The sequence below is a fragment of the Poeciliopsis prolifica genome, unplaced genomic scaffold, assembly GCF_027474105.1.
Source record: "Poeciliopsis prolifica strain line A6 unplaced genomic scaffold, Auburn_PproV2 SCAFFOLD026, whole genome shotgun sequence".
Taxonomy (NCBI): domain Eukaryota; kingdom Metazoa; phylum Chordata; class Actinopteri; order Cyprinodontiformes; family Poeciliidae; genus Poeciliopsis; species Poeciliopsis prolifica.
The window spans coordinates 5,508,515-5,536,507 of NW_026562401.1; the positions used below are offsets into that span (position 1 = coordinate 5,508,515).

General features: G+C 36.9%; 4 protein-coding genes across 6 annotated transcripts; 1 reads left to right on the forward strand and 3 right to left on the reverse strand.

The window, feature by feature from the left end:
• The first annotated feature begins 1,294 nt into the window (after positions 1-1,294).
• Positions 1,295-9,565, forward strand: trpv6 (transient receptor potential cation channel, subfamily V, member 6). Its single transcript, XM_055048202.1, has 17 exons — positions 1,295-1,379; positions 1,518-1,665; positions 1,766-1,863; positions 1,939-2,061; positions 3,293-3,430; positions 3,578-3,676; positions 3,855-4,030; positions 4,100-4,246; positions 4,707-4,786; positions 4,879-5,014; positions 6,086-6,172; positions 6,262-6,338; positions 6,434-6,599; positions 6,733-6,799; positions 6,879-7,147; positions 7,238-7,344; positions 9,055-9,565. The coding sequence occupies exons 2-17, from the start codon at positions 1,535-1,537 to the stop codon at positions 9,296-9,298; spliced, it is 2,145 nt and encodes a 714-aa protein (XP_054904177.1). The 5' UTR covers positions 1,295-1,379; positions 1,518-1,534; the 3' UTR covers positions 9,299-9,565.
• On the reverse strand, positions 9,563-15,183 carry si:dkey-26c10.5 (uncharacterized protein LOC563797 homolog). Of its 2 annotated transcripts, XM_055048203.1 has the most exons (7): positions 14,921-15,183; positions 14,718-14,810; positions 12,398-12,502; positions 12,056-12,169; positions 10,891-11,042; positions 10,689-10,786; positions 9,563-9,936 (listed from the first exon to the last, which is right to left on the reverse strand). In XM_055048203.1, the coding sequence occupies exons 1-7, from the start codon at positions 15,006-15,008 to the stop codon at positions 9,810-9,812; spliced, it is 777 nt and encodes a 258-aa protein (XP_054904178.1). In that variant the 5' UTR covers positions 15,009-15,183; the 3' UTR covers positions 9,563-9,809. The 2 variants fall into 2 exon arrangements, with proteins under 2 accessions (XP_054904178.1, XP_054904179.1); XM_055048204.1 differs by lacking the exons at positions 14,718-14,810; positions 14,921-15,183 and adding an exon at positions 12,577-12,750.
• A 2,212-nt stretch (positions 15,184-17,395) lies between these two features.
• LOC129371454 (early activation antigen CD69-like) lies at positions 17,396-22,661 on the reverse strand. 2 transcript variants are annotated; one of them, XM_055048046.1, is made up of 7 exons: positions 22,435-22,661; positions 22,228-22,320; positions 20,036-20,140; positions 19,709-19,819; positions 18,840-18,991; positions 18,630-18,727; positions 17,396-18,191 (listed from the first exon to the last, which is right to left on the reverse strand). In XM_055048046.1, the coding sequence occupies exons 1-7, from the start codon at positions 22,520-22,522 to the stop codon at positions 18,065-18,067; spliced, it is 774 nt and encodes a 257-aa protein (XP_054904021.1). In that variant the 5' UTR covers positions 22,523-22,661; the 3' UTR covers positions 17,396-18,064. The 2 variants fall into 2 exon arrangements, with proteins under 2 accessions (XP_054904021.1, XP_054904022.1); XM_055048047.1 differs by lacking the exons at positions 22,228-22,320; positions 22,435-22,661 and adding an exon at positions 20,216-20,411.
• An 837-nt stretch (positions 22,662-23,498) lies between these two features.
• Positions 23,499-27,859, reverse strand: zgc:92606 (uncharacterized protein LOC100000242 homolog). The gene is made up of 5 exons (XM_055048048.1): positions 27,692-27,859; positions 25,514-25,603; positions 25,248-25,326; positions 24,977-25,095; positions 23,499-23,996 (listed from the first exon to the last, which is right to left on the reverse strand). Exons 2-5 carry the CDS (start codon positions 25,601-25,603, stop codon positions 23,931-23,933), a joined length of 354 nt encoding a protein of 117 aa, XP_054904023.1. The 5' UTR covers positions 27,692-27,859; the 3' UTR covers positions 23,499-23,930.
• Between the last annotated feature and the right edge of the window lie 134 nt (positions 27,860-27,993).

Here is a 27,993-nt window from a genome sequence, read left to right on the forward strand (position 1 = left end):
GGTAAAGGCCTCTATAAAGTCTACACTATCCTTTTTGAGATGTAAAAAAAGAATAATAAATAATTCTGACCCTGGCTCAATTTTTTTTCTTTCAAATTGTTCCTGCACAATTTCAGGTGTAAACTCAGACTCACTATGATGCTGAAATATGAAATCCCTTTACACATCTGGGTTTCAAACAAAAACCACAAAGTTTTGGATCAATGCCAGCTCATATTTGTTCATAATTGAATCTCCCCTGATAAAAACAAACTGTAACAAACTGTAAAACTGCTGCATCTCCAGAAAAGCAGCCCCAGAACATTATACTGGATGTTTGGATTCATTCCTTGGATTTATTCCTTATATTTGACATCAGGAAAGTGTTTGTTTGGTGAGGTCCAGTGCTGATTCTTCACCAAATGTACTCATGTATAATTACCCAAACGTTTAAGATTAGTTTTATCAGATTACAACAGAATCACAAACAAAATTTTAGCCAGACCTGGATGATTTAATCCTTTAGACCCTCTTGGCAGCTTCCCTGATGGGTGTCAGTCTTGTCAGCAATTTTGAAGAGTTTTATTGATTTGTCTCACATTTTACCCAATAACCGTTACTTGATTCAGTGTCTCGTGCATCTTTATCCTGACTGATACCTTTAAACAATGACCTTTGTAATTTCTCTGTAAATGGCTCTCGCTGAAGGATGCAAATGAGGAAAAGTAGAGGGAATTCAGTTGAGACAGCTGAATTATTATTATTCAAGGTTCATCCAATTCAGTATACTTCACAGGATGTGTGAAAGACTAGCTGCATTTTTTGATGATGCTCAAAAACATGTTGGTTTAAAGGTGTGCAAACTTCTGTAACAAAATTATGGCTTGTTTTTTAATTCCTTTGAATCTTACTGAAGCAAAATTGTGTCATATGTGTGGAAAAAGTTACAAATTTTTGCTTCACAGAAAACATCTTGACAGAGACGTACACACTTTAGAGCCTTGGGAGCGTCAGGGATTGGAACCAGCATCCCTTCACACTAAGGGATGCTTCACACTAAGGCAGCTTCATTGGTAATTTCAAATCATCATGATGAAGGTGTTCAAAGTCAACAAGTGGACCGAAGCTTCAAACACAACTTTCTCTGTGGTATTTCTGTAACCAGCAGGTAAACTCTACCTGCTCATTACCACCTCACTGTCCCTGCCTCACCTGTCCGCTCTCCGCCCATTCATTCCCAGTCCCACCACATGTCTCCTCCTCTTCCATGCTGGGGTCATATATATTTGCAAAGCCTCTGGGATTTCTACTCCGGGACACTTTCAAGGTGCTCAGCCCAAATTCAAAGGGTATGACTGAGGAGTTGTAAAAGAAGAGAAGCAGCACTTTGCTCTGTGACGGTAAGATGGCCTTTCACTTTCAAATTCCTAAATAAATTGTTTCTGCTTTTAAAATTATTCACATTCATTGCAAAGATAGACCTAAATCGGGTATGTTGACCTGGAAATAACTAAAACCCTTATACATCACTTTTCCAGTTGAACATCAGGACTCAATGTCTCCGTCTCTGGCTAGATCTGCTCCCAGCGAGCTCAACCACTGGTGGACCCAGCTGAGGTTTCGCCTTCAGAATAAGAAAGGATGGAACGAAATGCTGGATGAAACATTTCTATACTACACAAAAAAGTACTATCATACCTGAAGCCACTGCAACTGCTTTTTTTTTTTTCTTTAGCCAGAAGGCATTAAAAAGTTTACATTTTGCACCTGTCGTACTGTTTTGCAGCATAAATGACATTCCTCTCTTCTACGCGGCTAAAAACGACAGTGTTGGTTGCATAAAGAAGCTACTGAGCTGTGCTTCCACCAACATATTTGAGAGAGGTAGGAATAAAAAAAAAGAAATCTTTTGTAGTGTTTTATTATTACTGTAACATTAAAACAATTCTTGTCACTCAGGATCCCTCGGAGAGACGGCGCTTCACGTTGCGGTGATGAACGATAACCTGGACGCCGCCGTGGCTCTGATGGACGGAGCTCCTGATCTCATCAATGAGCCCATGACCTCTGAGCTTTTTCAAGGTTCAAGAGTATTAACACACCTGAACTTAAACAGAGATGCACATTTTAAAATGTCAAAGTCTCACAGATAAACGCAACTAGATGTGCAATAAGTAGAGGAAAAAGCAAATGAACTGCAGACAGAATCTAAGATAAAAAGACGATTCTGATTCAAAGTAAAAAATATGTGAAACTAGATTTCATCAAATCTTTAGACAAAGCAAAATGTGCTGATCTTAGTCTAAATGAACAATAAATCATCCAAATCTTGGTCTTTACAGCTTTTTCCTCTGCTAGACAGTTTCAGGGATGAAATGAGCAGTTTGATTGTTGTTAATTTTATTACTTGTCTGGGGAAATGCTTATGGAGATATTTCCAGTTGCACAACTTTAAAATGCCTAAAATCTCCAAATTGGTCTCTGAGGAAAACCATCACTGTTGCTCAGTATTTACACAAAAAATTAGAAAAAAAGAATTCATTATCTGTCATTTTTATACCTATAATTAAATTACTACTGGTAACTTGAATTTAAGAAACATAAGCAGCATTTAACAAACTGCTTATTGAAAAGGAAATTATGTTTTGTTTTGTTTTTTTTCTGTTCTTTACAGTATAACTAAAATACTGTGACATATTTCTCAGGTTATTTGCTTGAGTACCTAGCCTGCAGTCAGCTGCTGAGCAGAGGTGTGACTTTTTGTCATCAGCAGTGGGCATGTTAGTGCTGGGCAACCTTGATTGCTCCAGTACTTCCTCTGCCATCTCAATAAAATGATTTCAAACAATGGAAACGGTACAATCGAATATTTCAGGGGTTCTGAAACTGTAACTGTGGTAATTAATCTGAGAGTGGGAAGTTGACCAGGCTTCTCTCTTCAACAGTGGACCATTATGAAACTTTCTTTGTAAACTTTTTTCTTTATTTATTTAGAAACTACATTTGAAAATACAATTTTGTCCCAATTCTAATCAAATCAATCCAATTTATTGAAATCCAGTCAAATCATTTAGTCAGACTCAGATCCAATTAGACGGAGCTCAATATAATCCAGTTTTTACTGTGGTTATTATTTACTGCCAGATAATTACAAATATACATTTTATTGACGTTAGTAATCATTAATTCCGGGAATTCATTTTTTTCTTTTACAATTAAAGTCACACTAGAAAAATAAATCTTTGTAACTTAACATGCTGCCTTTTTTTAAGACTTACAAATTTTGCCTTAACGTTGTTTGTCTGTGCCTCAGGTGTCACTCCTCTCCACATTGCTGTAGTGAATCAGAACCTCGACCTGGTTCATCATCTGATCAGCCGTGGAGGCGACGTCAACCCTCGAGTCACCGGTCTGTATTTCAGGAAGAGGATAGGAGGACTTTTGTACTGTGGTAAGTCAGCACAATCTGGCAATAACAACATACCTGGGATGTTGATTTGTTTCTGATGTTCTTTGGTATTTGTGTAAAATAAACTTCTGTGTTGTTTTGCAATGTGATAAAATAATGCGGTGTAATTTTTATGTGTTTGCTCTCCAGGTGAGCACATCCTGTCTTTTGCTGCTTGTGCTGGTAATAAGGACATTATCACCATGCTGATCGACGCTGGGGCCAGCACCAGGATCCAAGACTATCTAGGTTTGAAATCCTAATTCAAAAATTGGAAATTTAATTTTCACATATAATTTGACTCACTAACAAAATAATCAATTAACTATCAATTAAAGGCCACTAGAGCCAAAAAAAACCCCAAGCAATTTATAAATAAACTCTGTTAATGTGTCTTTATTTTATTTACATGCATCTCATCTTCTAGGAAACACGCTGCTTCACATTTTAGTCCTGCAGCCCAATAAGACCACAGCGTGCCAAGCCATTGACCTGATATTGGCCCGTGATGCGGAGCTGGACCAGGCGGTGCCCCTTGACCTGGTGCCCAACAACAGAGGCCTCACACCTTTCAAGCTGGCTGCCAAGGAGGGAAACATTGTGGTGAGTGTAGAACACAGGAGGAAAAGAAAGCTGGGGCAGATTATTTCACTCATCCAGCTTTTCTCTCAGGTGTTTCAGCACCTGGTTAATAAAAGGCGTGTCGTCCAGTGGAACCTGGGCCCCTTGAGCTCCCACCTGTACGACCTGACTGAAATCGACTCGTGGGCCGACAACATGTCGGTGCTGGAAGTCATAGTGGGCAGCCAGAGGAGAGAGGTAGAGATCACATAGGTGCTAAGATTTAATATTTGATTTGATTTATTGATTCATTTGGCACCATATAGAAAAAAGACAAAAAGCATGTCATACTCTTTAATGGGTAATAAATATACATATATATATGGACAAATATATACAGTAAAGATGCATACAGTACCATCATCAAGGTTATCCAGTTAATGTTTTATATGTTTCCACTGGCGATAAGAGAAACACAAAATGCATGTAGCTTTAAAAGGATTGGGAAGAAAACAAATTTATTTACTCCCACTTTATGTCCACACATAAACTGTGTGGTTGCCACTGTAATTTGAGATTTGGTCATTTGTCTTAAGAATAAAATAATATTTACCAAGTTGACATTAGCAAAAATTTAATCTTAGTAAATATAGTTTAGTATTTTAGTACATATGAAGATTATAATGGAAAAATAATATTTTGTTTGCTTTTTTTAAAGGCGAGGGAGATTCTGGAAGTGACTCCTGTGAGGCAGCTGGTCAGCCTGAAGTGGAATCTGTATGGGAAACATTACCTCAGGTAGTTTCGTCTTTGTGTGGAGTGACAAAATAAAATGTAGATGGATAAACTGTGTTTTTAACAGTGGTTTTTCTCCACCTCTCCTACGTCAGATTGCTTCTGCTCCTCTATCTCCTGTACATAGTGACCTTCACCCTGTGCTGTGTCTGCCGCCCTCTAAAGGACGCTGACAGGAACTACACAGACGCGGACCGGGACAAAACCATCCGGGTTCAGAAGACCCTCAATGTGGGTTGAACTCATGAATTCATAGCATAAATTTGAAGTTTTATGTTTAACACATACAATTAAAACTGTTTTTGAGCATAAACAAACCTCAGCGGTGCAGTTAAATAATGTCCAAAGCTTACTAAGTAGATTTAACTTTATCACATAATTTGCAATAAAAAAGGTAAATAATACATTTTTTATTGCATTTATCAGAGATTACTGTTTAGAAGCACATAGTTTACATTCAAACTCGGTCTGACAATTAAAGTCTGAAGATACAATATAACATATTATTAAGTTAAATTAACATTATTATTAAGTTTCTTATACAAAATAATAATTTTCTATTTAGCTACCTCTGCTTTAAGTTGAATGAATTTAAAGAGATTTTACATCAAACACATGTAATCAGATAAGTTTCTTTTATATGCAGTAATTTTTTTATACATTTATCCTTCTTTAAAAAAAAGTCTCTGGTGAATAAATAAACTTTTTATTTGAATTGCACAGTCTAGAACCTATCATTTAATTAAATTACATTTATTCTTTAGATAAGCAAAATACCACAACAAAAGTGATCATTTGTTTTAAAAAGCAGTAGCGTCACAACTCTTTAGAAAATATCACATAAAGGAATTGTGTTTAATTTTCAAGTTTATAGTTTTGAGGTTATAATTTCACATTATGAGAATTAAGTTTGTCTTAAGTCAAAATTATCCAGATTAACAGTCATGAACCCATTTAATGCATAACTATGTGTCCAAAGAATTTGTGCCATATAGTTTTAATTTTGGAAATTATTCACTGATATTAATTAGCTGTTCAATGATATTTCCATTTATTGTGGTACACATCTATTTGCTTTCCTGTTCCTCTGAACATCTATAAACAAACTAATGCCCTGAGAAACTGACCAAGATGTTGATGAACTGGTGTGAAGGCATGTTTCCTATAATGTTCCTTTTTTAAATTAACTCATCTTCAAACTATTCAGTCGACTAAGTTTTCAGCGGTTTTTAATTCCACCGCATGCATGTAAACATCAAACTGAGCGCTGATGCTTGTTGTATTTTTCTATTCCTGCTTCAGGAGAGTTATGTGACATATGGGGACAGTCTGCGGCTGGCTGGAGAGGTCATCAGCGTCCTGGGAGCTATACTCATCCTGGTGCTGGAGGTCAGCACATGACTCATGTCCTATTTTTATGCTTTTATGAAGCAGTTGTGTGTGCTAAAACGTCCTCCTCCGTGTCATTTTACCAACAGATCCCTGATATACTGAGAGTCGGAGCCAAACGTTACTTCGGCCAGACGGCATTGGGAGGACCCTTCCATGTTATTCTGTAAATAGAAACATTGTTTTCAGCAGGGACACAAGTGCAAAATTCGCAGACATGTTATTTGATGCTTCTGTTGTTGTCTGTAATGTTTTACGCAGAATAAGCTACGCAGCCTTGGTGGTGCTGCTGTGTGTGTTCAGAGCATGTGGGGTGCAGGCGGAAAGGGAAGTGATGGCGCTGTGTCTGGTCCTTGGCTGGTGCAACGTCATGTTCTTCGCTCGCGGGTTTGAAATGCTCGGCCCTTACGTCATCATGATACAGAAGGTGAGAGGGAATGTCAAAGTTATGCGGTTGTTTTGCAATACACAACATGTTACAGTTATTAATGCTACAATGCAATGTGGCAATGTGATTTATGTGGCTTTTTTTTTTTTATTATTCTTTCATTTTCTCCTAGATTATATTTGGAGACCTGACAAAGTTTATGTGGTTGAGTTTCATTGTTCTTGTCGGTTTTTCCACAGGTAAGTATTTATTCTTGGTGTTTTTACATTTTCTAAAATTATTTTTCTCATTCACTTGTTTGTCTAATCTTCCCCTTAGCTCTTTGGACAGTATATATGACCCAAGACCCAAATTCTCTCCCTGCATACACGACCTACCCCATCACCCTCTTCTCCCTGTTTGAACTCAGCGTGGGTCTGATCGACCTGCCCGTGGATCACACCATCATAACACCCCCCATCGTCCACGTGCTGCACGTCAGCTTCTCTGTGGTCGCCTACCTCCTGTTGCTCAACCTGCTGATCGCCATGATGAGTGACACAAACTGGAGGGTGGCCCAAGAAAGAGACAAGCTCTGGAGGACTCAGGTAGCCGTGGCGCACGCTCACGTCATCACCCTGTCAGCGTGGATTCAACACTGCTGTGTCATGCTTACAGCTGGGATATTTGTCATTCAGGTTGTAGCCACGACTCTGATGCTGGAGAGAAGGCTTCCTCGCTGTCTGTGGCCTCGGCTCGGCGTGTGTGGGCTCAGCTTCGGCCTTAAAGAGCGCTGGTATCTCAGGTAAGAGAATGTGGCTCAGATCTCAAAGAGAGATTGTGCGGATAACAAGACAGTTACTAAAAACAAACTCTTCAAATCAGATCTTAAATTAGCTCAAAATTTTTTAAAAAATATCACTTTAAAGCTGAAAGAATATCACTGTTGATAAAAGACATTTATCATTCAGATGGACGAAACAATTCCTGATTCTTATTGAATTCTTTTCTTTTGCTACTTCTGTCAGAAGTAGCAAAAGAAGGTTAATGACCCAGAACAAACATCCAGAACTCCAGGAAATGGTGTACATGAAAGTGTCCAACAACCCAAGGATCAATAACCAAACCTAAAAATTGAGATACTCAAAAAGCAAAAAAAAATCAGCCTCTAGTTGTTCAAAACTGGCAGAGAATTGCATCAGAATACTTGTAATTGTTATTGCAGAGTTAGAAGGTTTTATAAGGATGGACTGAAGGAACCTGGAAATAAATTCAATTCACAATTTTCAGATCCATATTTTATAAAAATCTTCAAAAGCATATTCTATCCTACTGATGATTATGTAGCTTGTCTTGGTTTGTTCCTTAAAACCCAAGTGAAATACTGACATTGGAAAAGGATAAGATATGAAAAAAATCTGGGTGGCATTGAAACTATTACACCACAATAAACTGTGATAAAAAAGAGAAAAGTGCAAAAGGAGGGAATTGATTGATCATGAATGTGTGAGCTCCTTGTCCTTGCAGGATTCTATTCAAACCAGTGGAAATCATTCAAGACGAAAGCCTGTTGTGTGTCTTATTATCTTTAACAATTTCAATAATGTTTTCTACATATTTATTATCACGTTTTTTGTTCATTGCTTTGAACCAAGATTGGAAATGTCACTGGACTATTTGTAGAAGAAACAATTCAGTGTTTTAAGCACTAAAGACAGAATTTTGCACATAAGACTTTGTTTGTTTGTTTTTTGTTTAACAAGCCACTCCTGAACCACATTCTCTGGTAGATAAGACAAACTTCCTGTAGAATGGATATAGTCTAAGATAAAATGCTTTATGCTTGACTTTATTGTGGTCCTAAAGTACTTTCACTTCCAAAGTCTCCCACTGTAACTTAAAGTAAGGTTTAATTTAAAATGTTACTTATTTATTTTCATTTCATTATTTTCATGTTTTACATGTTATTTTTAATTTCTCTATTCTGCTTTGCTATTCATACTATAAATTTATGCCAGTAGAACGAGCACACACAGGATCTCTATAAATAATCTATAAGTGGAAGAAACCTTTAAGGCTGGTGCGCCCCCTGGTGGTGGCTAAACTATATAGCAACTGAACAGTAAAGCCCAAATAAAAGCGGAGACCAAAACTTGGTTAGCAGAAACAGTCATAGATGTTTCTGTTCGCATAAAACCAAGATGCTTTAGCAAGTTAATTAATCCAACCAACCATTCAGTTATCAAACAATGGAATCAAGATCATTTCTTCACATTATTATTATTCAAACAAATCAAAATGTTTCCAATCCAAGGAAATCAAATAAATTGCCATAAAGTCATAAACATACAGACTATCAAAAGGGATGAGAATAATCAGCGCCGTGTTTACTTTCTAATTTTACTTGACTGAACTGAAAGGCGACCTCCAGTCCACAGTGTACTTTGAGTTTTAACGATGTTCATGTTGCATAAAAGTTTCCCAACTATGATTTACTGAAGCTCCTCTTCTACAGGGTGGAAGACAGGAACGATCCCATGCTGCAAAAGATGCGACGCTACGTCAAGGTCCTCTCTAGTGTGGATGAAATGGAGGGCATTGAAAAGTCAGACCCAACAAAGGACATCCCGGTGTGCCAACAAGAAACCCCAGGCAAGAAGAAGGCACAGGCTGGGTGGGAGATGATTCGACACAGCGCTTTAGATTTGGAGATGGAGCAGGAGGAGCCAATCGACATCCAGGACATCAGATTTGTTTAAAATGAAACTCTACCTGATCATAATCTAAGCCTTTTGAAGCAACAACACGTCACTGACTTGAAGATGTATCTGTTTTTTCTTTGTAGTGAACTGTGCAATTGTTCTTGCAGTATTATGCTATAGTGAAGCATGTTATTTTCATAGCAATATATGTTTAAACAAAAGTGTATGTAGCAGAAATATATCCAGAGCGAACATAATATTGAAACATTCCACTTGACAAAAAGTTGAATGCATACTTTTATATGAAAATAAAGCGTTAATAAAAACAAATTTACTGGTCTTTATTTGAGTCAACATGAAATGTATCATCATAAACATCATAAAGTTGATGAAAGCTAAACTACTAAGGCATAAATCACATTACAGCAGTAAGTATAACTCAATGGCATCCATTGAATTCAGACCACAAATTTATCATTGAAGAAGCTTGGATATGATTACAGTGTGATGTGAAAACGAGCTGTTGGTTGTGTTGCTGTGGAGGCGACTGTTGATGAGACAGTTTCCATCAGAACTGCAGCTGACAGATGAAGTAGGTGGAGGCCCGACAGGGAGCTCTGTCCCAGTTCTTCTCCGCTGGGCCGTCACCGTTCAGATAGGCACAGTCTCCATTCTGTACAGATTCAGTCCAATAGCTGCAAACACAAGAATAATTCATGCTAACGACCAAACAGAATATCCAGGATAGTGAGCTCTTGTCTGGTGTTGTAGCTCTTTTTGAAAAAGACAACAACCAGTCTGAGGCAAGTTGTGTCCTAAATGGGACGAGGCTGATTTTAGAAGTTTATTTATCTTGCCATGTCAAAAACAAAATTTGAATCCATTCTGAAATGGAGAAATTAATTGCTTTCTTTTTTAATTTAGTCTCTCCCGCATTTTTGATAAATGTATCACAAATGCAGATTGTGTCTACATGTTAATGTCAACTTTATTTCTGAAGCACTGAGCAACAAAGAAGCTGAACCAACTCCTGCAGAGCAAAGTTAAAAAGAAAAAAAAAGGGAAAAACACATGTAATTTGTGAATAAAGTAACTAGTTTAAAAAGATTTAAAACATGTAAAAATAGTATTAATTAAGATAGGACAGAGATGATCTGCTGTGATATTGTGTTTTTGTTTCTTTTAATCATTTTTCCCAACCTGATGATTAAATGGCCAGTTGGTTTCTGTATACACAGCCCATGATTGCCCCCACCTGGTCAAATATTTGAGCTGAATTATTCAGTGACTGATTAAAATTTGTTTTATTTCAAAGCAGAAAAATTTGAAGAAATTATTTGATATGATTACAAAACTGATCAATATTTAGCTGCCAGGTGTTTCATAAATCATCGTAATCATCATTGCATGTTTCTTGCAATGTCTTGCATTATGTCTCTACATTCACCTCTGCTGGAGTTTGTTGTTGTTGACCCAGTTCCACGAGGAGACTTCATGTCTCAGTCCAATCCAGTACTTCAGATTCCCTTTCCTTGTGAGGAAATTCTAGAGCCAAAGGAGAAAAAGATTTGGACAAAATGCGCTGTGCAAATAATTGTAACGCAACCAGAAGTCCGAGAAGTGATAGTAACCAGTGTCACAGTGCAAACCTGAACAGTCTGGTTAGTAACAATAGCCAGAGATCCTCCTCCGGAGCTGCAGTTCTTCTGACTCTCAAACCAGGTCAGTCTGGTGGTGGACAGGAAAAAACAGGACGTGCCAAAGGTGAGCCAGCCGCTAGCGCACTGCCGGCAGGGAAGCTCTGAAAAAATGAGGCAGATCAGGTGCATTAAGGCTTAACACAAAAAATATGATAAAAAAAAATGTTTAGGTAAATGAAAAAAGGTTTTTTTTGTTTGTTTGTTTTTACCCTCAGTACAGTCATTTCTGTAATGCCTCCATGTCTTATGTGATTTTATTTGACAATACAAGCTGTTTCAAAGATCTTATTTTAACTTTTTTGCTGCTTCATAAGTCTACCAAACCATTTTGAAAAGAGTTTTGTTTGTGAAGCCGCAACACAATGAATCATGACTAAAAGTCTTTTTTAAATTAAAGGAATTAAGACTGAAAGGCAACTTACCACTCAACTGGTCAGTTCTCATTTAAAAACCGGGCATTTTAAAAGCGGTGTGTAGCCCTTTAATACGACTTCGTATTACACCTGGTTTCCACTTACTAATATTCTGAGATTTATTCACTTGAAACGTCACATAATCAAAGGAAATTAAATCTGAACAAACTGTCCCTTGAAGATTGGATTAATAGGAGCCACATTTAAATTTCTCTGTGAGAGACTTATTATAGAAAAATACTTTAAGACATAAGTGTTCAGAGTGGGTTCAAAATGACCCAAAATTACAGATTGACCCACAGCAGATGGTTCCGACAAGCCTGTAAACTACAGAAGTGAAACATAGTTTACGAGTGAAATTACCAACACCACAACAAAAAAGATCTTAACAACTTTGCTCTCATAGTTGAATAACAACTTTAAATGACTTTAACATGTTGTTTTTCTGCTGTGGGTTGTTTTCAACTCACTTTGATACTTTGTTTTGTTCTTATTTGTCAGCACAATTTGCTGTCATGGTCAGATAGAGAAAACGAGACGAAAAGCAAAACACCTGCAGAAAGTTTGGATAAACTTCTGATAAACACACTTTAAAGGCCTGGTAAAGCAAAACTATCTTGAAAACTAAAAGATGAAGTATCACACGTTTTTCTATTTGTTCAAGGTTTATTTTGTCAGTATTTTCTCAAATTTACACTTACTCTTGAATGCCATCTTTGGGAAGCTGTTCTGGCAGTTCTCCAGGCTGCATGTTGGAGGACTTTGTCGGTCATTAAATCTGTCATTTCTTTGGCAGAGTGTGGATTCAGTTTGGACTAGAAAACAGAGGACAGTGGGAAGAGACATGAGGGCAGGAACAGCACCCTCAGGCTGCAGCTCTGCAGCGAGCAATGTACTGCATGGGAGATCTGTTGCCATAATGAAAGCTGGATCAAAGAATAAGATATTGCTTCCTAAAGCATGCTATAATAAACCACTTTAAATCTGACATCTAAAGTAACTGTGTGATTGAGTTGCACTGATGCATGGAGGCGCGTACTCACGTTTCACACCGAGAACGACAGCAACTACGAGAAGAATGAGGCAGATTACTGCGAGGATAAAACACAGCAGACGGTACAGTCCTGTTTTTCCTTCATCCTGTTTGCCTGAAGAGGAAAACCAAATGTCAGTGAGCACAACAAAGACCACCATCAGAGTGGAAAAAACACTTCATCCCTACCTTTCTCTCCCTGCAGCTCAACCGACAATTCTGCTTCATCTGGTTTCTCTTTTTTATCCTCAAAATAGCTGCGAAGAAATTTGACGTACATGGAGGAAGCTGTCCTACTGTGTGCCAGGCAGGGTGCTTATTCTTTTGTGTTCTAACTCAAGTGTGCCTGGGGTAGAGGTTAGAGTCCCCCTCACCCCCCAACACCATGACAACTCACAGTAATTTCTAAATTATTCACGTAACACAGAGCTTGTCCTTGAACGCCCCCAAGCTTGAATCTCTTTCTCTCGTGGAGACAGAGTCACAACAGAGACTTTGTATTCCAAAACAAGAAGTATAATGTCATTGCAAGCCATATTAGATCCGTGTTTGTGTCACACTTATCATAACGAGCGTATGCTGATGATTTCAGTGCAGGGAAAGTAATTAGAACAAGGTCATGTTCAAAGTCATCAGAAGCTTTAGTTGCACATGTGCATTGGTCAATCTTACATTATGAAAACTGAAAATATTGAGAACACACCAGGTTCTCTATGTCTTAATCATAGGAATGATTAAAACACCTTCCTTATTTACTTTTCTTTATTGTAGTGGTGTAAAACTTCATACACTTGTAGAACTTCTTGACACCTATCCAAAACGTTTCTTTCCCCATGCTCTGCAGCAAACAGGCGTTTCTGGCCTCTGCTTTTGATCAAACTCTGTAGAGGATTTGGCCAGTGGTTTTGAAATTTGATGAGTTTGCTCATAAGGCCTGGGAGACTGAAAAGGTTCAAAATCATAACTTTTTATACATGTCTACGAGGCATGACCAGTCTTCAAAATTTGAGTTTTCAACAAGAAAATGAAATTACTACAGCTCTTACAAGAAAGGTCACAGAGACACAAAACCGGTGATTCATCCACATTTGGGCCCCAAGAAAAATCAACAACAAAAATCTGCCAACACCTAAAGTCCAACTCCTGAGAACAGGGGGAATAATGTTCTATTTCAGAAGGTCCAGATTTAAATTATACTCTGAACAGTGACATAGCAGAGAGGCATATTTTGACATAGAGCCATCTGCATAGAATTAAGTGTTATCTGAATGGTAGTTTGAAAAAAACAAGCGACTATTCAATTTAGAAAACCCAGAAGAAACGTAAACTGACCTACTAAATTTAGTTCCATAAATCTGTGAATAAACATTTAACATCTGAGTTACAGATTAATTAAATACTACTCAAAATTACTGGCATTTTCTTAAAATGCATGTAGTATCTCTTGTACTTAACCACATATAAATTTATGCTCTATGTTTTGTATTAATTTTATAAATTTACAAGGGGAAATGGTTATAAAATGAGGAAGAACGATTCCTTTCTTCCTCTATATGTAAATGAGTTGTTTGCTGAACAAAAAACTTTACACACTTTAAGTATGCAGCCCCACGGTTGTTACTGCTGCACTTTGCAAAAGCAAAAACTAGAAACCATTTCAAATCTTTAAGAATGATAAAGCCCCCACCACTAAGTGACTGGCAACCGGTTTATCTCCATGACAAACTAAAATGATCTCTTTTAAATGTAGCTTTTTTATAAATTTTAGTAATAAACATTATTCATTTTGTGAATGTTCATTTATAATACAGCAACACTTTTTTAAAGCTGAGATTCAAATATATTGGTTTGGTTTTATTAGACGTGCAGAAACGTCCTTCAGTAAAACTACACCATTTTTACAGCACTGTGAGACAACATAACACTCAAGTGAACAATTAGTGAGTTCCAGCCGAGGCTAAATACTTTCTAAAATCATTTTTTTAATTGAAAATTTTATCAATACTAATTAATATTTTTCTCACCAAGAGTTATCGCCCCCAGTATCAACTCATCTGCTCCTTCGCTGCTTTTTGGACTCTCTGCTTCTCCATCACTTTCCCAAACTTGACATTTTTTATTATTTAAAACATGAACAATGCTAAAAAATGTATAATGCAAAAATGCTAAAGAAAAGGAAATATAAAAAAAATGCATCTTTTAATGCATCACAAAATTATCTTATCCAGACTAAGTAAGACGTATGGTTAATACAGCTGAGACTTTGTTCTCATTTGTCCTGTCCATTAGTATTTGCTGTAAAATACTCCATTTCTGATTTGCAGATATACCTTCTCCTGGTTTGACTGCCGGAGGAAAAGCTTCTGCATAGACATCCTCCGACGGACTTTGCAGGCTTTCGTAACGGACTGGTTCTGCTTCCTCTAAAGACAAAAATACAAACACATCTGGAGATCACTTTCAAATTTACACACAATTAATTTAAACACCTGAGCATTATCTTCTGTGCTAATTCACTACATATCTTTCTCACCTTGAGTTATCACCTCCTGCATCGGCTCACCTGCTCCCTCCTCCTCATTGCTTTGTGGGCTCTCTGTCGGGATCTCCTGCATCTCCATGGCTGCCTTTTGGTTTAATTCCCTAAATTTTTATTCACCCAGAGAGTTTAAGGTCTCTAACAATGAAGGTTCTGCAACTTTTTCAACGTTCAAACACAAATGAAGAATGATGCTAATTTGCAAATGTGTATAAGGTAAATTGGTTATAAAGAAAAAGCTCCTTATGTTCGGTTAACGTGTGACTCATTTCAGAGAAGACTCATCACTTCCCCTTACACATTTCTTTTTATTTTATTTAATTCCGCCCTTCCCCTAAATCACATGTATTAAATGGACAAATAGCTTTTGGGGTTTGAACTTGCCTCATCTCTTAGCTCACTTGACAGCAGTTCAATGTGTGATAATAATCAAGGTTTTTTTATTCAGAGGAAAGACTGAGAGAAGAAAAATCTTTTAAAATGCTATGAAATCATTTACCCCCTAGGACTTTATTTGTAATTTTTACCACTTAAAAACCTCAAGTTCTGTGAGATATTTTGCTATACATAATGAAGAACTGTGAAAATGAAAGGCATTGTTTTTGAGACGTATTGCAATTAAATATCTGCAAAGTATTATGTGTGTCCATTCAGCTCTTTCCAGTCTGATATCTTGAAGTAAATGTTTTTTTTTAAATATGCAAAACACTATATAAAGAAAACCACAAATCAAGGACACATCTGACAACATGACAAAAGATCTTCTTATCTTCTCTAAGGAAAAATAGGAGCAAAGTTAATGATATATTTTAGTCTCAAAATGGTTTCTAACCCTTTGATCTAAAAGGCAATGCATATCAGCTGCTCTAGATGCACATCTCAACAATGCAATATGAATAATTAGCTTTGTTTAATAAAGTATCAGTCCTGCCACAATTAGAGGCATTTATATGCAATAAATGTAAGGAAGCATTGCTTTTTCAGTTCAAACTTTGCATTGATCTGATCTAACATTCTCAACACTGAATTTTTGTTTCTCATTAGCCATAATCATCAGACTAACAGAAATAAACCCATTAAATGCATCAGTTCATGTAATGAATTTACGGTATGTAACGGATACGTTTTAAATTAAAATTGTATTTATCGGTATTACTTAAAAGTTCAATGACTTTATTGTGATGCACATGTATTAGTTTTGTTGGTCCTCCAAACATTTCTAGACAAGTTAATTCCTTATGAAGCTGACTCAGATGTTGAAGCCGTCATTTGCTATAATGTTCCCCTTTTTTGTTATTTGCTTATTTTCAAATTATTCACTGTTTTCAGTGGGGGGTGAGGGGATTCTGCTACTTGCATGTAAACAAACTAAGCACTGATGTTCACTGTATTTTCCTTTCCATCACTGACGCAAAAGCAAAAAAATATATTTATTTTTTCTGCTGTTGTTTGTAATGTTTTTCCCAGAATAAACGATGGGTCCTTGGTGCTGCTAAGGACCAATCGTTACGTTGATCTGGTCTATCAATGTAACGATTTGAACACACACTAGTGTGTTTGTTCAGAGCTTGTGAGATGCTAGAAGGAAGCTGAGTTGATGGCTCTGTGTCTGGTTTTTGGCTGATGCAATGTCATGTTCTTCACTTGCAGGAACCAAAACCCTCAGCTATTTGTGGTGTCGGATATTTATAAGAAGTCAAGTTTAAGAGTCGGGCCTTGATGAAAAACCCTACATGTGGAAAAAAAACAAAAAAAACAAACACCCCCAACACACCATCCCATGACTGAAACATGGTAGTGGCAGCATAATCCCGTGGGTGTGTGCTATTCCACAGGAACATGGTAGAGATGCATTGCAGTAGAAGGTGGATTGAGTAAAACAGAGGAAAATACTAGAGGAAATCATTTGAAAAACACGCAGAGCTCCAATGGAATGATTAGAATCAAGGCATGTCCAGTTAATACATACAATCTGGTAATGTGATCTACTCACAAGTGTTGTTTTGACTTTTTTCTTTCATTTCCTCCTCGATTATATTTGGAGACCCGACAAAGTTTATGTGGCTGAGTTTCATTGTTCTCATTGGTTTTTTCCACCTGTAAGTATTTATTCTTTTCATCTTGACAGGTTATTAAAAGATTGTCTTCTTTTCACCTATTGGTTTCTTCTTCAGCCCTTTGGACGGTCTCCATGAAATGGTCCCATTCCTGCATCCCAGGGCCTGCTTACATCTTGTTGTGCAATAATATGTCAAATTTGCCTATGAATAACAACTGGTAAAGAAATTTAAGCTAATCATTTAGAACAAACTTACATCGTTGGGGAACCACTAATCTTGTTCTACACTTCACTTCATTCAACTTATAGCACATGAGCATACAGAACCATGTTAATCTACCATGTTATTTAGTGAGCTTTGTGTCATGTTGTAGGTTGGTTGATGAAGGACACAAATACGGAGAGGCAACTTGCTGGTAAAGAATGTTTTAATGAAAAAATTACATATAAAACAAAATATATTAAAATCACAAGGAGTCAAAACAAAAACAGTAATCCAACTGGAGGAACCAGCAAGGAATGTGAGCAGGAGAAAGGTTTAAATAGTGTGATGGTGAATGCTGGAACAAAACACCTGCACTGATTAGCTAGCAGGTTGATTTGAGACTGGAGAGACCAGGAAATTAATCTAACTAAATATCACAAAGAATAGAACTAAGAGTGAAACATGGGAAAACTGATCAGATGAAAATAACAGATGAAAATAACTGAATGCAAAGAATGCAAATAAAACGGAATCCGATATTTTGTTGGAAAAGAAGCTTTCCTAGGCTGTTACAGGAGCAGATTGAGCTTTATTCAATCTCAGTGTAATATGTCTAAGATTAATGATACAGGAGTCTGTAACTGTTTTTTTTTTCTAGAGATAAACCCAGCAAATACAATTTATAAACGTTGAACCACTGAAGTATTACTCATATATGACACGATGCAAATAGAACTTGATGGCATACATTAAATTCAGACCATAGATTTAATATATTTTATATCTAAGAACCTTGGATATGATTGGACTGTGGCGTGAGAACAAGCTGCTGATTGTGTTGCTATTAAGACGATTGTTGACGAGACAGTTTCCATCAGAACTGCAGCTGACAGATGAAGTAGGAGGAGGCCTGGCAGGGAGCTCTGTCCCAGTTCTTCTCGACTGGGCCTTCACTGTTCAGATAGGCACAGTCTCCATTCTGTACAGATTCAGTCCAATAGCTGCAAACATAAGAACAATTAATGTCAACGATTCAAGAAAAATGTAAAAAAAAAAAAAATACAGAGATTATTTTTGGAAAATTGAAGTAATCTCTTTTTTGGCTCTTTTTACAGAGAAGATTAGAAATAAAAGTCAAAGTTGAGTTTTTTTTTTTCTATGGTGTTAAAGCTCATGTTTACTGTTTATTTTTTTTTCAACCTCAGTAATTAACTGTTCATTTGGTGCTGAAAATTAATTTCTCTATAAAAAGTGTCTGAGTGCCCCCACCTGGTCAAATAATTACGAGCCGAATTGATCAGTATCTGACTCCAAATATCAGCCATAGCAAAAACAGAAATAAACAAGACATGAGCAGAAATAACATAATAAAATTAAAATAATATTTAGCGATTGGTTGTTTAATAAATCCTCTGGGTGAGTTATTTTTCAAGAATCACCTCTGCTGCAGCTTACTGCTGTTGACCCAGTTCCATATGGAGTCGTCATGCCTCAGTCCAATCCAATATTTCAGTTCCCCTTTCTTTGTCAGGAAGTTCTAGAGGAAAATGACAAAAAGGTCTCCGGGATTTGCACAAAATGCACAGTGCAAAATAATTATGACGTAACAAACTGCTAACAGTAATAATGACCATCGTCACACAGCAAACCTGAACATTCTGGCTGGAAACAATAGCCAGAGATCCTCCACTGGAGCTGCAGTTCTTCTGACTCTCGAACCAGGTCAGTCTGGTGGTGGACAGGAAAAAACAGGATTTTCCAAAGGTGAGCCAGCCGCTAGCGCACTGCCGACAGGGAAGCTCTGAAAAATTAGACAGATGAGTTAAAGCAAAAAACATGAAAAAGAAAACTGTTTACTAGTATTTAGCATATATATATATATTGATGTTATTAATATAGTTTTAATGTGTGGCATGTGTAGGTATTGTCCAAAATATTGTTTGACATTTCTTAAACTCTTGAAATTTTAATCTCAGTTTGGGTCAGCTCATTCTATTGAAATGTGACAGATTATAATCCTTGATTTAGACAAAATAACTCAGAGCATACTCTTAGTAGACAGGATGAATTGGAGACACATAGCAAGAGATTGCAAGAATATTATAGAAAATCAATTTAAGTCAAATTGTCAAAACAGGTTTGAAATCATCCATAGCTACAAAATGTCCCATGGCAGACGACTCCCACAAGACTGCAAACTACAAAACAGTGAAACAACTCGTGCACAAACAAAAAAAGATCTTCGTCAACTTTGTTCCCAAATTACCAGTTGAATGGAAACTTTAAATGACTTCTGAATATTGTTCATCTGCTGTGGACAATGTTCAAGGCTTGAAACTTTGTCACACTTGTCCTCTTTTCTTATTTGTCAAGTACATGCTCACAGTTTGAACTTCTGAACAAGACCTCTTTAGATAAAGGTGAGGCAAAAAAAATTAAATAACTGACAAAGTATCAGCTGTTTTTATTTGCTTAAAGAAGGTTTTATTTATTCAGTATTCAACACCTTTATACTTACTGTTGAACTGACTCTTTGGGAAGTGGCTCTGACACTCCTCCAGGCTGCATGTCGAACTCTGTTGGTCCTCGAATCTGCGGTTTCCTGAGCAGACTGTGGATCCAGTTTTGACTACAAAAGAGAGGACAGTGGGAGGAGATATGAGGGCAAGAACAGCACCCTGCAGCTATACCAGCAGTCTGCTATAATCTGTTGTTACAAAGAACCTCATCGTTCTAAAGCATGTTAGGTTATTACTGTCTGCATGAAGATAATGCCCTACATTGCATCTAAGTCATCATGAGGTGTGTGTTTCAGCTGCAGTAATGCATGGCGGTGCGTACTCACGTTTCACACCGAGGACAAAAACCAGAATGAGAAGGAGGAAGCAGATTACTGTGAGGATTAAACACAGCACCCGGTACAGTCCTGTTTTTCCTTCATCCTGTTTGCCTGAAGAGGAAAACCAAATGTCAGTGAGCACAACAAAGACCACCATCAGAGTGGAAAAAACACTTCACCCATTACCTTCCTCCCCCTTCAGCTCCACAGACAATTCTGCCTCATCTGGTTTCTCTTTTTTATCCTCAAAATAGCTGCGAAAAAATTTGATATACATGGAGAAAGCAGTCCTCCTCCTATATATCAGAATCCTTGTTTACTCTTTTCTGCTCTGGTTTCCTGCTCTGCTGACGCAAGCGTGCCTCTGCTGAAATTTAAAGAGACCCCCCCTCCCACTGCAGCACCATGACAACTCCCAGTAATTCCCTAATTATTCACATTGCACCGAGCTTGTCCTTGAATGCCCCCAAGCTTTAATCTTTATGTGCCTTCTTCTTTAAGAATGAGAATGTGCTTGTGTGTGTGAGAGAGACAGACAGTGAGAAAGTACAAAACCCAAACATGTCGCAACAAGAGCTTCCTTCTCCAAAACAAGAAATAATATTTCATTACAGGTCATATGTCTGTGTTTGGGTCACACTTATAATGAGAGTATACCAAGAAGAACAAGTTTGTGTTCAGAGTTTTGTATCCAGAAATTGGAAAACAGCTCAGGATGCTTTTGTTTTAGTTCTCCTTTGCTGCCACTCTGCAGCCAAAGGCACTGGTGTTTCAATCACTTCCAAGGCCGCTGGTGAATAAAAGCCAGCACTTAGGTGTGCAGACTGCTTCCACAAAGAGTTGTGACAGAAGGGGTTGCTATCTGGAGCTCGATGCATTCCAATGTGGTGCCATGATAAAACACCACTTGTGGAATAAGTCCAGTCCTGAAATTTCCACTGCATTATTACCACAAAGAGTATTATAACAACACACAATGGAACATCAAATGGGTTCAGATTTGGCTCAATGTATCAGAGCCAAGAGATACATTGGCTCTGATCTTCTAAAGGTTTGTGCACAAAATCTGGTGCAAACTTGATAAAATGTGAAAAGCTGATTCAGAAATAATACACATAAAGGATTGTGTCAGCAAGTTATTAACGAGTTGTCTTCATTAATATGCAAAACAAATGCTGATCATCGGAAAACTGCAAAGTATCGGGAGGAGGATATTGAAATGTACTGACTTACCGCCTCAATGGGATTTATTAAACCAGAACCAGATTGCGGGTGCTGTTTTTGTGTCTATATTTAGCACGTATAAAAAACAGGTGTAAGTGGCAGACAAAAATCACTAACTGCACCGAGGAGGTGACATAGATGCAATGACAGAAGGCATTATGCTGTTTATTTATTTAGTCATTTTTATTCATATACTTAATATACAAAGGTAAATGGTAAGTCTTAAGAACATAACTATTATGCAACTTTTAATGTCTTAAGTGAAATCTGAAGTCATAAAATGTGAAGTCTGGGGAATTTTCCTTCTTCCTCATTTTGACAGCATTTATGCAAAGGTGTTTCTCATCAGACTAAACCAAATACTTTACATTTAAAGTGCAAAGAATCCAAGTTGTCGCTAATACTGTTGTATTTTGCAAAAAAAAAGCAACACCCTAGTCTTCAAGAAAACTTCCTTTTTAGCTTCTGACTGCCCACCAAGTAATTTTTGACATACTAAACTGATATCTGATTAATCTATATTCTTAAAAATAAAGTAATTTGATTATTATGAGAATTTTGATTATTTTTTGTGGTTCTTAGAGCACATTAACCTTGATTTAAGGCTAAAATGCAAATCTAACAGTTCAGTTTCATTAGACAAATACAGCATGTGGTTAAATAAAATGGCTTTATGCAGCAGTGTGAAACCACACGCTAAACAGAAATGAACAAATGTGACCAAACTGGAGGACTACCTGGGGCTAGTACTATATTCTACTCAGAATGAAAATAATAGAGATGAATACTAAATAACAAAAAGCTAAAGTGTTAAAGAAAATGCAGTTATTGATGTAACACAAAGGGTGACTTTGACTGAGTAACATGCTGAAACATGAGGAGTTGTGTTGCTTCAGCAGACATTTATCTCAAAGGATAAACTCATTTGTCCTGTCAGTTAGTTTTATCTGTACATTTTTTATATAAATGCATACCAGTTCTTGATTTGACTGTCGGATGAAAGGCTTCTACATAGACATCCTCCGATGGACTTTGCAGTTCTTCGTAATGGCCTGGTTCTGCTTCCTCTAAAGACAGAGACACAGACAAATCTGGAGCTTGTGCAAATTCTTGCCATACAATTAATGTAAACACCAGAGCACCAAAATGCACTCATTTTAATGAATTCATCCATTGCTCACCTTGGGTTTTCACCTCCAGCATCGGCTCACCTGCTCCCTCCTCTCTGCTGCTTTTTGGGCTCTCTTTGGGGATCTCCTGCATCTCCATGGCTGCCTCGGATCTGAACCCCTAACTTTCGATTTACTCAGAACGTCTATGGTCAGTTCACAATGAAGGTTATGTAACTTTGTCAGGATGCAGAAACAAACAGCTGACACTAAGTTGTGAATATCTAGATGTCAAAAATCAGTATAAAGAGAAAGAAAGAAATAGTTCCTTATGTCCAGTCAATGTGTGACTCATCACTTCCCCTTCAAAGATTTCTTTCTTTTTATGTATTTTTTATTGCGCCCTTCCCTTAAATCACATGCATAAAATGGACAAATAGCTTTAAGGGTTTGAACGTGCCTCATCTTTAAGCTCCTTTGAAACCAATGTAACCTCAGGTGTCACTCAGAGTAGACTTTAAAATATGTCTACTAATTTATAAATCACTGAACAGCTTATTATGAACAGCCAAGCCATACCTATTGCTGGGCAACAAAGCCAACAGGAAGACAACCAGTTGGAAGCTGCAAAAGATTTGAGACTTTCTGTATGTTTAAGCACTAAACATACAGAAAGGACTACAATAAAAGGGTTAAGGTCGAAACATGTTCATTTCTTAAACTTTTGGCCCAAAGTCCAGGATTTGTGAATCTATTGCAAGATTTTAAAATATTTGAGATTGAGCTATTTTGCAAAAAATCTGGAGATTCATTGTAGTGTACAAATATGTTTGATGTTCCCCAAACATTATGTAGAAGAATGTTCAAAATTAATAAAGCTCCCAAAGAGAGAATGATTGTATTCAGAAACAAATGCATGACACACTGATATTGTTATACAAATAGCTAAACTTTATGTCTCGTCCTTCCACTTCATTAGGCATTATTTTGAGTTTCTATATTGTATAAAATCCAGAGGATATCCACTGAAATTAATGAGTAATGACCAACAATGAAAATGAGATGAAATGTGGAAACAGCTGCATGAGTGGTTCCACAAGGCGCTGCATCACATTTGATAAAGACGCAAAACGATATGAAGTTTTGAATTTTCTTTATTTTACGCAAAGGAAATTCTGATAATTTACAAAAAACAAAAACAATACTATTTGCATTAAATACAGGTGACTGAGAAAGATAATGAGAGTTGTCTCAACACATTATTACCTTCCCTTCATAATGCTTTCACTCTTTTAAAACCCTCCCATCCCACCATGAAATAAATCCACATAACTAAAATGTTTTAAATGCATCATGCTTGGTTTGAAATACTGTCAAAGGGTAAAACCAAATCCAGAGACCCCTTCTTGTCCTTTATAAAGTCCTTCTTCCATCTTTAATTGCAGTTACTTGTCAAAGCGAATACATAGAAGGGGTGCAAAGCTCAAACATTTGTCAATGTTCGCTCCAGTCTCAGTTTGTCTACTCTCATTCTCCCTCTGAGTCCTTTTCCAGTCTTTTGTTTTGCTTCAGGCACCATACACGCTCTCGTTGCTGTACGTCATGTAAAGAAACAGGTCCTCCTCGCGGTGCTCCTGCAAGACAAGCACAGAATGATGCATTATTAGCATGAAAATTGGTCACATGGGAATTGTGCAGAGTCATACAAGTTGACAGAAACAGGAGAAAAAAAGCCAAAGGAGAGCCCATTTCTAGTTAAATTAAGATATACAACAAGAAAACATTTTTAACCCTTCCAGACTTCTTCTTAGACAAACTTAAATGTTGGTAATCTGAAACATTTAAGTGTTTCAGATTACCAAAACTAATTTTGAAAGCATGATTTCATTTAGAAAGGAAAACGAAACATTATTGAAACTCCTGCCTGAATCACAGTCAACTCTCTTGGTAAATTATGAATGAACTGAATAAATTAATCTCATAACTTTAAATAATCACCTATTTTGAAATGCCGGGTTCAGTTTTATTAATCCCAGCAGGCCTGCTGAATAAAGAACAGTCTTGACAACATGGCGTAGCCTAAAAGATCTCAAATAGCAACATGTCACATCCCGATCCAAAGAAATGTTGGAACAGATCAGAAGCAAATTCATCAATATCTGCCAGTTTAGAAAATGCAACAATGTCGTTTACAAATGGTGTAAGAATGGGGTCCACATAACACGTCTCTTATTTTCTACAAAACAACAAAAACTTGCAGTGTCTGACATTGAAAGGCAGTGATCCATGTCAAACGTATATTATTCATGAGTTACTACATCCCATAGCTGCTTTTCCTCAAAGCTGCTTTAATTCACCTTCTACTGTTGTATTTGTGGTCATAAGCAGATATTTTAAAGTTGTGAAAAAGATTAACATAGTGAGCATTTTATGCTATTTGTTTTCATTTAAAAAGTAATTTATTCCTCCTTGTGGGAAAAGCCAGACATTTTTAGTGTTTTGAGCAGAAGCATTGTGTATCAGTTAGGATTCTGAAAAAGTAGAAGCAGAAATGGCTTTGGATGCGTGTCACAACGAGAATGATCACACTAAACCTAGTTTCAGTCTGAGTTACCTCATATACAGTCGAGAGTGGACAGCTGGATGGAGGGAGGGAGTTGTTGACGAAGAAGAAGAGCGCATCCTCTGGCCTCAAAGACATACGCTGACGAATCAGAAAGCACAACTGGCCCACTAAAAAGAAAAAAGAAAAAAAAAGAGGAAGGAGACGAAGAAGAAGGTCAGCAAACGTTTGTTTCGTTTAAAGTGAGAGGAAGTGAAAGTAAGTAACGTTGAAGTCAGCAATGTGGTTTTATCCATGTAGTTTGTGATTTATGTTCTATCACCTGTTAAATCCGACGGCACCAGGTACTTCTTCTTGTCGAGCTCAGGAGCGCGTGACCTTGACGCCCTCTCCACAATGATCTGCAAATTAATGGACACAGATTAGAAAAGCAACTCATTGTGTTTACTTTTCAATAATGCATGAAAAGTAAATCATTTTCATTTTCATTATTATTTCAATAATACTGAAAATGATACTCAGAACAACAGACATCATAAGTTCATTCAAGACTGACATTGTATCAAGGTGATTATCAGTTTTACTCACTGGTATCTTGTCAGGATGTTTGGCTCGAACTCTCTCTCCCTCTGCTCTCCTCACCTCCAGCGGTACAGAGCGCTGATATTGACTGCCCATCTAAAAACAAAAAATAGATAAAAAATAAACAGCAGCACAGGACCAAATAAAGTTCACAACAGCAGCTTTATTTACTGAGCAGACAAGGTAGAAGCAGCGTTGCCTGACTGCAGTGTCACTGAGCCAAAGTCATTATGAAAGCTGTCAAGCTTACTGCAGAGGTCACAGTAGATGCAACATTATACAAGCTACTGCAAATGGTTATATTGCAATTACTCATCTCTCACCATGAATTAAATTCATAACTTTGTTGGATAGCTCTGGCTTAATCGCTGCTATGTAATATTAAATGCAGTATTAATAAATAACACTTTTATAATACATATTTCCATAACACGCAGTTCAGTTCATGATTGCATCCATTGTATGTAGTTTTTTATTAAACTGCTTTTTTTTTTTAAATGACAGACTTTAAAATTTTGTAATAGAGCATATCTCATATTTCTCACCTAGGAAATGTGATGCTAAAATTAAAACAACATTAAACATTTAGGTCTTTTAAGCTGAATTGAAAATACACGGATTAAAGAAATGAAAAAGTTAATGTTAATAAAGGTTAACCAATGTTAGGGCCTTTAATGAGCCATAATAACTTTTTTAGTAACTTTACAATGCACTGCAGGACAAGAGTGCAAATTATTATGGAAACAGTTATTTAATTAATGCTCTTATTAACAGACATATCTACATTTACTTTTAAAAAAAGTATTTTTTGTACTTGATTCTTTCAAATGTGTATATTAATACATTTCTAACTTAATTACACTAAAGAGCAACACCAATAATAACTGTCAGTAAATTAAATGTTGCAAAATAAAAATTATTTTGATTTAATCAAATATACTATCTAGATCAGTTTATTCCAAACAATGTCTTTAAAGGCTGCCTCAAAGCCTTTTTGAAATAAACAGCAGTGCTGTCGTTATTTATGTTTTACTCCACAGCCGCACATTAAAAAGGGGTCAGTTCAAAATGTTGCCTCTGCAGCGGGAAGCTTCGTACCCACAAGAGGGCGCTCTGTACCTATTTGACAACTAAATCAAAATCTGTTAAAGTTCTCAGATAATATAAAACAGTCAAATTAAGCTGCATGTGAAATTATCAACATTTTTATGACAACTTAAGTCCACTTTTCAAGTAAGCAAAGACAAAATATACTGAAATGCTATGGTCAAGTCCAACAATTGAACCTTTATGTTGTCTTTTGGCCCCTTATCATTTCCATTTCGTACCCATTTAGACCGTTGTTTTGTCACTTTATTTATAGTTATAAAGAAACTGAGATAAATATTCATGGACATGCTTCAATTTTATATAGAATTTACTTACAATTTATATTATTTTCTGAAATCTTTGTATAAGACCCCAGTTTGATTTAAAATCCAATTTTGACAAGTTGTCTTATATTAAAAAAAAAAAAAAAGATTATAAGCACTAAGAACTCTAAGCAACCTACTGTGCAAAAGTATCACTTACTGGACTCACCCAGCATTGCCTTACATCAGACTGCAAGAAGACGATATACATTTAAATGGTTTGTTGTCGAAAAGGGAACGATTGGAACTGATGCACGGTCAAACGTAATATTTAAAGATCCAAATTTGCAGAAGGAATGGACAAAATGCCAATGCGTATGCAGGAAACGGTGGTGAGTGGTGGTAAAAGGGCGAAGTGACCCAGAGAGGAATAACAAATGAAAGCAAGGCAGTTTCTAGTATCCACGCAGATTGGAGACATAAACGCGTATATGTCCCCAGGTGTTCGTCACTTCATAAGTGGGTTCTTCTAATTAGGGTCTGAGCTGTTGTGGGGAAGATGAAAGTAGATTTTTGTGTTTCTGGTATGATGGAGGAGTGACGCCACGTCACTCTTAACAACAACAATCAGATCAGATAGCTCGCTTTCTTCATAAAACTGGCTTACAGCAAACATATGACCGTTTATGATTATCTGTCACCAAATACCAGACAGTTGGAGGTTAAATCTTACGACAAGATTTTTGCTAAGGTCAGTATTATGAAGTTTAAGGTGCTAGCTAGTAACAACCGTTAGCTAATGATTTCACAAACATTCCTGCTTCTTACGTACCTTTAGGAAACGACCACAAAACAAGAATCGCTCAAATCAGTTCAAACACAGATATACTCCAGGAGTATTCTGGGTCGTAAAGTCCCTCAAAACAAGCACTGTGATGACTTAAAGTCTCAAAGCGGACAAGTAAGAACCTGCCTTCAAAGATGTCGACTGCTCCACTTATTCTGCTGAACATAAACAACAAATACGTCAGTGCCCGCCCCTTCAAACAAAATCACCCAATCACAGATTAGATATTTGATTGACACCAATAGGTCTCCAATAGAAGGAAAGATGGAGGCGGATTGCTCTGCGTT

Coding starts and splice junctions, on each gene's coding strand:
- trpv6 (XM_055048202.1), top strand. CDS start 1,535: ATGTCTCCGTCTCTGGCTAGATCTGCTCCCAGCGAGCTCAACCACTGG. Junction 1,666..1,765: donor TTTCTATACTACACAAAAAA/GTACTATCATAC, acceptor ACTGTTTTGCAG/CATAAATGACATTCCTCTCT. Junction 2,062..3,292: donor GACCTCTGAGCTTTTTCAAG/GTTCAAGAGTAT, acceptor TCTGTGCCTCAG/GTGTCACTCCTCTCCACATT.
- si:dkey-26c10.5 (XM_055048203.1), bottom strand. CDS start 15,008: ATGGAGATGCAGGAGATCCCGACAGAGAGCCCACAAAGCAATGAGGAG. Junction 12,503..14,717: donor GGCAGTCAAACCAGGAGAAG/GTATATCTGCAA, acceptor TTTCCTCTTCAG/GCAAACAGGATGAAGGAAAA. Junction 11,043..12,055: donor CCCAAAGATGGCATTCAAGA/GTAAGTGTAAAT, acceptor TCATTTTTTCAG/AGCTTCCCTGCCGGCAGTGC.
- LOC129371454 (XM_055048046.1), bottom strand. CDS start 22,522: ATGGAGATGCAGGAGATCCCCAAAGAGAGCCCAAAAAGCAGCAGAGAG. Junction 20,141..22,227: donor GACAGTCAAATCAAGAACTG/GTATGCATTTAT, acceptor TTTCCTCTTCAG/GCAAACAGGATGAAGGAAAA. Junction 19,820..20,035: donor TTTTGTCCTCGGTGTGAAAC/GTGAGTACGCAC, acceptor TCTCTTTTGTAG/TCAAAACTGGATCCACAGTC.
- zgc:92606 (XM_055048048.1), bottom strand. CDS start 25,603: ATGGGCAGTCAATATCAGCGCTCTGTACCGCTGGAGGTGAGGAGAGCA. Junction 25,327..25,513: donor AACATCCTGACAAGATACCA/GTGAGTAAAACT, acceptor ATTAATTTGCAG/ATCATTGTGGAGAGGGCGTC. Junction 25,096..25,247: donor GGTGCCGTCGGATTTAACAG/GTGATAGAACAT, acceptor TTTTCTTTTTAG/TGGGCCAGTTGTGCTTTCTG.